Source organism: Schistocerca piceifrons, chromosome 3 (assembly GCF_021461385.2).
Source record: "Schistocerca piceifrons isolate TAMUIC-IGC-003096 chromosome 3, iqSchPice1.1, whole genome shotgun sequence".
In the NCBI taxonomy this organism is placed as follows: domain Eukaryota; kingdom Metazoa; phylum Arthropoda; class Insecta; order Orthoptera; family Acrididae; genus Schistocerca; species Schistocerca piceifrons.
Genome location: NC_060140.1, coordinates 842,957,122 through 842,966,145, shown reverse-complemented (window position 1 = coordinate 842,966,145; position 9,024 = coordinate 842,957,122). Strand labels below are relative to the sequence as shown.

Sequence of the window (9,024 nt, the reverse complement as noted above, 5' to 3'; positions counted from 1 at the left end):
TGGTGGGGGTGGTGGACAGTGAAGTGCTGCAGGTCAGACGGAGGGCAGAGGAGAGGCGGGGAGGGGGGGGGACGGGAAGTAGAAGAAAAGTAAAAAGACCGGATATGTTGGTGGAATGTCAGCTGTGTAGTGCTGGAATGGGAACAGGGAAAGGACCGGATGGGTGAGGACAGTGACTAACGAAGGTTGAGGCGAGGAGGGTTACGGGGACATAGGATGTATTGCAGGGAAAGTTCCCACCTACGCAATTCAGAAAAGCTGGTGTTTGTGGGAAGGATCCATATGGCACAGGCTATGAAGCAGTCATTGAAATGAAGGACATCATGTTCCTTCACAGTCAGTGAAACCAGTTATGTGGTCTACAAGCTAAGTTGCAACCACTGTGCTGCATTCTATGTAGACATGACAACCAACAAGCTGTCTGTCCACATGAATGGCCACCGACAAACTGTGGCCAAGAAACAAGTGGACCACTCTGTTGCCGAACATGCTGCCAAACATGACATCCTTCATTTCAATGACTGCTTCACAGCCTTTGCCATATGGATTCTTACCATCAACACCAGCTTTTCTGAACTGTGCAGGTGGGAACTTTCCGTGTAATACATCCTAGTTTCTGTTACCCTCCTGGCCTCAACCTTCGTTAGTAACTGTCCTCACCCATCCAGCCCCTTCCCTGTTCCCATTCCAGCATTACACAGCTGTCATTCCACCACCACATCCAGTCTTTTTATTTCTCTCCCCGTCCACTACTTCCCACCCACCCCTCTCCCCTCTCCTGCCCTCCACCATACTATCCCTCCCCCTCCCCACCCCAGACTCCTCCTCATCCCCACCCAGTCACCACTCCTATTATGAACTGGTGCTGTGGCTCGCAGTGTTGTTTCAGTTGCCTGAGACTGTGAGTTTGTGTGTGAGTTGCGTTTGCATGAGTGTGTGTGTTTGCATATGTGTGTCTAATGTTGAGAAAGGCCTTAATAGCAAAAAGCTTTAATTGTGAGAGTCTTTTTGTTGTGCCTATCTGTGACTCAGCTTCTCCACAGTATGGTGAGTAGCAACTTTCCTTCTTGTAATATTATTACATTCCATCTTGCATTTTTCATTGATTATTTACATTTTCAGGTGAAGTTATTCCTTTAGGCTTGTTTATAATAGTTGCATCATCAGCAAAGGAAACTATTTCTGCTTGTTTGATGTCCGTTTATAATAGTTGCATCATCAGCAAATGAAACTATTTCTTCTTATTTGATGTCATTTGTATACAAGAAAACAGCAGATCCAATATTGATCTCTGTGGTACACATGTAGTTACTACTCCTCATTCTGAAGGTGCCCTTTCATTGTGTACACTTCTTGGGGTTCTTAATGTGTGCATCCTTTTAGTAAGACTGAATGAAAAGCAGTTGTATAAAATGTATATTTGAACCATCAGCTGTTTTTATGTTACACCCAAACATCTACCGGTTTCGGTCTTGGACTATATTCACAGATGAAGGTTGAAATGGTTTAAGCCATCATATTGCATTAGTCACTACTTAAAATGTGCACTGCGTGCCATGAATGTAAATATGTGACACAGGACTTTAAAAGCAAACATACAAAAACTAAATGTATACATAGCAATTACCAGCAAGATCTTTCATACCATAATATTTGGGATCTTCAGCTAGAATACTGTGAATTGAACAATCAGAGGTTTCCTCAAGTCACAGAAAATACTAGTTGCCAATGTTTTGTCATTTAAATTGTGTATAATCTGATTCGTGAATTGCAAATTTGTGTATTCTGTGGAGGAAATCTTCTGAAACCGAAATTGAAACTGACAAAGTACCTTATTTTGAAAGAGGTGCATTTTGATTCTTGCATGCACAATCATTTCTAGTACCTTTGAGAAGTAGGTAAATAGTGAGACTGATTGGTAATTATTAATATGTCTTTCTGCCTTTCTTGTACAGGAGTCTGACAATAGTGTATTTCAGTCTGTCTGGAAGCATCCCCTACAATTATGTATGTCACAGAAAACATTACATATATGTGAAGAACAGGATTTTAGTGCTTCAGGTATTATCAACTCCTTGACAGTTTCTTCTGATTTTGAAGGTGTTAATTACATTCTTAATTTGTTTGGTAGAACATGGAGTGATTGTGATTTGCCTACATGTATGTACAACTGTGTTTTGAATGTATTTATCCCTTGAACTATCCATGCCAGTCTTATGAGCTACTTCAAGGAGTTGGTTATTAAATATGTTGTCTACTGGAAAATTGTAGGGCACCTATGAAGAAGATCATGGTGAATGTCTTGAACACTGTGATTCTTGAATACTGTTTGAGTATTTGGCTGTGTGGCAATTCTTTTAGAAAGCTTGAAATTATCAGGGAATTAAATTTTACCTTGAAAAATCGGGGAAATCTCAGGGAATTCTGAAAGTTCATAAAATCTCAGGAAATTCTGCGTTTTTACCTAGCACTGAAATCGAATTTTATTTAGTTTTATAAATCACCAATTTTAAAATACTTAATATCTCAAAGTATGTTAATTATATGAATATTCTTCTACATACATTACCGATGTTTACAAACTGTGCTTATACTATTGCTTATGGCTTGTATACAGCTCAGCTAAGAGGAAAGAAAAGTCCTTATTCTGGTATGCTGCTCCCTCTCCCCCCCCCCCCCCCCCCCTACCTGCTTTCCCTCTTCCACTCACCATAAATTTATCAGGAGCTTCTTGACACCATCTTCCTCCTTACATCTGTAATTCACAGGAATTTTTTCCCAAATTTGAATAGACACGTTGGTTGGGTTCTCTATCAGATTTGATTAATGTAAAACATAAAAGCAATTCAAATGCATGCTACCAGATTTACTATTGGTTGATTTGCTATGAAACTGCTACATGAACCTTTGGGATTTAAAGCAATTCTTTTTATGAAATAATATATAGAAAGTTCAGAGGATCAACATTTGCAACTGAATGATTCTATGACCTTTCACGTACATTTCCCCAAATGGCTTAAGGTCAAGTTCTTGTACAGAGATTTGGAACCAAAGTGTTTTTGTGAACTCTGTTTGAGAATGGAGCAGGAAAGGGAATGACTAGAAATAGTAGAATACTGCCTCTGCCACTTCTGTACAATGGTTTGTGTAGAATGTATGAAGACATAGATACCTAAATTTTGTTGAACATGTTAGAAGTAAAGTGAGCAGAACATGCAGATCTCTCTGTTTTGTGATGTGGGCATTGACAAGAAGCTACAAAGAGGCAAAAGAATTAGTTTAAACAATTGAAAATCCAGGATGGAATAATGACAGTATTATGAAAATGATAGTTGCTACTCACCATAGAGCAGGGATGCTGAGTCACAGGTAGACACAACAAAAAGACTGTCAAACAAGCAAGCTTTCACCAAATAGGCCTTTGTCAGAATTAGACAACATACACACACATACTATGCAAATGCAGCCAGAGACTGTGGTCGTGTGTGTGTAAGTTGTGTTTGCATAGAGAGAGAGAGAGAGAGAGAGAGAGAGAGAGAGAGAGAGAGTTGTCTAATTCTGACAAAGGCCTTTTTTTGTGAAAGCTTACTTATTTGACAATCTTTTTGTTGTGCCTACCAGTGACTCAGCATCTCCATTGTATGATGAGTAGCAGCTCTACGTTTCATAATAGCATCAAAAGACTTAGTTTATTTTACACTAATGTACCCCATAGATGAATACAGAGATGCTTGTTTGGATTTGTATCAGTCTTACATTGTGGATATCTGCTACCACATTAGACATACTAGTTGTCGTATTACAAATATCAGTGAATTGGGTTGAGAAATGCTTCTGCTCAGAGGGAGAAAATTTTGCTTTCTTAGGTGGACTAGCTGTCTTATTATAAATATCAGTGAACTGTAAAACGTTTTTATGAATTAGTTTGATTTAAGGTCTTGTACTCATCGCTACAGATGATCTGTCGCAGTTGTAGTCCTGGATTCTTAGACAGTTCCTGTAACATTTAACTATTTGATCAAATCAATATTTAATCCTGTATTATGTTTCAATAGAGTGTTTATTACAATCTCAAAGAATATCAAAGAATCTTTACAAAACTCAAATAAGTAGTAACATACTTACAGTAATGAAATGAATCTTAACAAGCTACATGCTTTCTGTCCAAATACACACAAAGTACTGACTCACTTGCCAATATGGCTGCCCCTTTATATACAAATCCGAACAATCCTCAGTATTGTTATAAAGGATTTTTTAATAAAATTACAATTAAAACTGTTATCTATATATTAATGTCTGATTCCATCAGTTGCATTGGCACTTACAGAACGAATACATATAACGAACTTTAACCATTTGATGTTTTATAAATGTGAAAATACTCAAACATGAAATATTAACAATACTTTGGATGTTTTTATTAATTATAAAAGATTCATACTGAAGTGAACATTCCTACCAATTACAGGACCTACACTCTTCAATACAATTTTAGTATACTAATTAACTTGTTAGTGACTATTCCACAAGTACATGTTTATCTACACCCCTATAGTATTTACATAAGAAATTTTCTATTTATGGTTGAAAATATTTTTTAAAAAATTGGTTTTAATGGACTGTTATGTCTCAATTGGGTTGGGAAATGCTTCTGCTCAGAGGGAGAAAAATTTGACTATGTACTCACCCACTGTGGAAATACTTATCCAACAAAACTGAATTGTCAAATCACATTGGCAGACTAGATCATGGTTCAAATTAAACTTTGTGCTGGGTTACGAAAGTTTTACTTTGCAAGTAATACAGTTATTGAGCAAACAAGATTATCTGCACAAATATTGATCCTTCTCCCAACAGTGATATGTAATTTCAATAGCAAACTTGGTAAAGGCTCTGAATTTTTTCCCTTAATAATTGTGTAGTTTAATGAGCTATGGATACCACTTGTGTAAGGTCACAGTTTCAATTATAATAAACAAGACAATAAATTTGTACAGAAATATCTACTACTAAGTGTGCTTTATTATAAGCAAGCACTTTTATGTCTGTTCCATCTAATCATTTTCATTCCAGAAACTTGTCTTGTTATGACATTTGAAGAATCAAAATTAAAGAAAATACAGAATCTAAATCCAACTTAAGGCTAGTGGATGGATTTCCATGAATATTTCTGGTTCTATATTTTACTCCCCGCTTTTTGTGACATGTATGATGAGTGATGTAAATAAATCACTGTATCAAATGCAAGCAGAAATAATTCACCTTGGTTGGTCAGTGATGCAACAAGGAGATGGACTCACAAAATGAAAAATTTCAGATTTATCAAAAGCAATTTGTTGCTTATGTTACATATACTGTTCCTCTATAGGAATTGCTCTACTATTCATGACAAAAAATGTGTGACCGACGACCAGAAAAGCCTGTTGACCACATAACAGTCGCAGACTGGGATGCTCGCATTCAGGAGCTGCGAGAGACAGCACGCAGGAGGAGGAAGGAGGCTCACGACTTGCGACAAGAGAGTATCCAGCTGCGTGCTGACACGGCTGTCACAACACACTGGAGCCTGCTGCAAAGTTCACAATCTCTACAAGACAGGTTAGACAATATGCAGATCAGACAGCACACTCTATACTCAATTCAGTTGTCCAATAATATCTTTCTTATATCATACTCATGGTAAAGAGTATGATGAGAAACATGTTGACTGGACAAAGATTGCATAGAAAATTTAAAACAAATTATTTATGTAACTTGAAACTTCCTGGCAGATTAAAACTGTGTGCCCGACCGAGACTCGAACTCGGGACCTTTGCCTTTCGCGGGCAAGTGCTCTACCAACTGAGCTACCGAAGCACGACTCACGCCCGGTACTCACAGCTTTACTTCTGCCAGTACCTCGTCTCCTGGCTACACCACTAAGTAACCCTATCAGCAGAACATGCAAACTGTATGACAACTTTCCACAATTCTGGAAATTATTTATGTTGTTGCATGCTGTCCATTTATAGAGTAATATGATATTATGATTTTATGTCTGACTATATGCAGTTGAATTAATGTAAATTTTGTTTAGTGAGATGTATTTTGCCTCAATTTGTTGAGGCCTCTTCAGTGGCAGTATGTGTTGCTGTCTTTTTGCATGTATGCTTGCTGTTATTCTGATGAAGCTATTCTTCTGCCTACATCACAATGAAATCTTTGTGCAAACATAATAACATTGTGGAAAGTTGTCATACAGTTTGCATGTTCTGCTGATAGGGTTACTTAGTGGTGTAGCCAGGACAACAGCTTCACTAGAAGAATAGTAAGTATATATGAGACAGGCAACAACATACACTGCAGTTGAAGATGTCTCAATAAATTAAGATCAGACATGTTTATTTAGATGCACATATGCAGACATAATCTAAAAATCATTAACTAATAATGTTTTTTGTGAATTCTTTTATGGCATAGGAGGAAGAGTTACAGAGAAACAGCTTTCATCTGCTGTAGAAAACACTTCTGCTGCTGCCATCCACCACACATTTTATTTTCATAGGCAGACTGTCAAACTGTTTTACAGCTGTGTACTTCACACATTTCTGTGCCTAAGGTAGATTCACTACAGTGAAGTGCAGATCATTTTTCTCTCTAGTAATGTATTTATGAATGTCTCTACTACCATAAAACTGCAGTGGATTGTTGAGAACAAAGTTCATTCACTGTGAGGCTAGGCTTAATACACCCAGTTGGTTAAAGAGATTCCTCCAGGATGTACGTGTATGAACCCCACATGTAATTACAATTACTTTCTTTTGTACAGTGAATACTTTTTGCCTAACTGAGCAGATACACCAGAATATTATCACGTAGGACACCAGTGAATAAAAATCTGTGAAGTATGATAATGAAGTGATTTATTTGGCAACAATTCTCTTGACAAAAGTAACTGAAGCTAAACTTTTTAGCAGGTTTCCTATATTGTGTTTCCAGTTTGAGTTTTCATCAGTATGTGCACACAATAACTTAAATCTTTCAACAGTGTTTCTTATTTTTGTTGGTACAATACATTAACAGGAGATATGGTGTTTTTGAGAGTACAAAACTGGATGAGCTGTGTCTATTCAAAAGTTCAAAGTTAACCCATTGGTGCAAAACCATTAACAACTTTTACAAAAACATTATTTACTGTTTCTGCTGTTTATACTTTATTGCACATCTTGGCAACAATATTTGTATCATCTACAAAAAGGACTAATTCTGCTGCCTCATACAAATAAATTGGTAGATTATTGATATATAGCAAGAACAGTATTACTCGCTTGATCTAACTCTATGGGATGCCTGTTATGATCTCTTCTCATGCAGAAGATATGGTATCCTTCTTTGTATAACTCATGTAACTTGGATAATTTAAACTTATATATTATGATTTTGTATTGCTGCTGAACCCTAGAGTGAAGAGATTAAAGTTTCGCTTCCTACGTCTCCTAGAATTCAGCAGCAAGCCAGGGGTTTAATGAAAGGCAAACACTCCTCAGGGTCTGGCTACATGTTCCATCTCCTATTACAAGGTCTGTGGGATGATGACAGCTATACTTATTTCATGAGTTAGGTTCTTAAAGTTTTCTCTAAAAAGTAATAGGTATTTCAGAGGCTGAAAAATTTATTTCTGATTACACATCATTAAGGGCAATGAGGTAAATACAATGGTACATAATTGTACTGCTAGTTGCTTCAACATCAGTTGTGCAGCAAAATGTGTACAATGCTTTTTATACACCAACTTTCCAGTGGAAACATTTTGTAACAATTGTTTCCACAAAAGCCTTACGGGCCGAAAGCTTTATTTGGAACAGCCTTTTTGTTGTGCCGATCTGCGACTCTGCATCTCCATTCATAATACTGAATACCAATAAACTTACAAATGTGAGAGAAACACACATGCTGACAATCGGTGCACAGCAGACAGTCTTCATTGGAACATTGCTAGAAGACCTTTTACAGCTTCGACTTCTTCAGTATGTTGATGCTTGATTTATTTTAATCTCCTGGCATTTTTAACTCTTGGTTTTCAGACCAATGGGTTTCTATGATGACAAGTTTCAACCAACTTAAATTGAACTAATTTTTAGGATATTATGGTGTTCGAAATAGAGCCTACAATTTTTTTGCATCCTTACCTTCAATTAACACATAGTGTAATCTTTAAACAGACCTGCTGGTCAATGTGTATTATGGCTAAATCATTTAAGTACAATAAAAGACCCTAGAATGGAGCTCTGGGGCTCACTTTTTGATACTGATGCCGTCTGCCATTTTGAATAATAATTCACTTCTCAGGGTGACAATTACCCCTTGTCTATTGATCTGCAGAAATGATGTAATCCATAGTGTGGCAGACATTAGCTAGGTTTTACTTAATATGCTGACAGATGTACCGAAGTTCACCGAGTGGAACACCTGCTGGAATTGAAGAGGGCGGCAACAGTCTGTGAGATGGAACGCCTAGAGGAGGAGAAAGCTGTGTGTCAGCGGCAGCTAGAGTTGCTGTCTGTGCCGAGAGCCGTGACCGTCGAGTGCCAACTGGCTATCGACCAGAGACTGGACACTGACCTCCTTAGAGACCCTGTGCATCTGCAGCTGCAGAAGGTACCTCCTCAGTGGCCTCCTAGTGAGATCTCATTGCTTTTACAAAGTGTACTTCTCCATTTTGTAAAATGAAGAAACCACAAACCAGCTACTTAATTAAAAATCTTTTACTGTATATACGACAGGTTTCAGAACACTGTTTTTATCTGTATGTGTTCCCAGTCACATAGCACAGAGGGAATGGTTTTTATGAAATTTATGGCCCCCCTTTTATCCTTTTGACATGGAACTTTTGGTTCCATGACAACATTGGAGTGAGGCTGATTAAATGATTTATGTTTTACACCAAGTGATGGCACTGTAAGTGTTCTGGAACCATTCATATATATAATAAAAGGTCATTGGTCAAGCAACTGTTGTGTGGCTTCTTCATTTCACAAAATA

At 37.5% G+C, this 9,024-nt stretch overlaps 1 protein-coding gene across 1 annotated transcript in view; it reads left to right on the top strand.

Moving 5' to 3' along the window:
• Window positions 1–1,029: 1,029 nt before the first annotated feature.
• Window positions 1,030–9,024, top strand: part of LOC124789111 (tektin-2) — a 51,531-nt gene continuing 43,536 nt past the window's right edge. Inside the window, exons 1-3 of the mRNA XM_047256398.1 lie at window positions 1,030–1,047; window positions 5,372–5,601; window positions 8,424–8,640. Coding sequence (XP_047112354.1) covers window positions 5,399–5,601; window positions 8,424–8,640 — 420 coding nt within the window. The 5' untranslated portion in view covers window positions 1,030–1,047; window positions 5,372–5,398. The remainder of the gene's footprint in view (window positions 1,048–5,371; window positions 5,602–8,423; window positions 8,641–9,024) is intronic.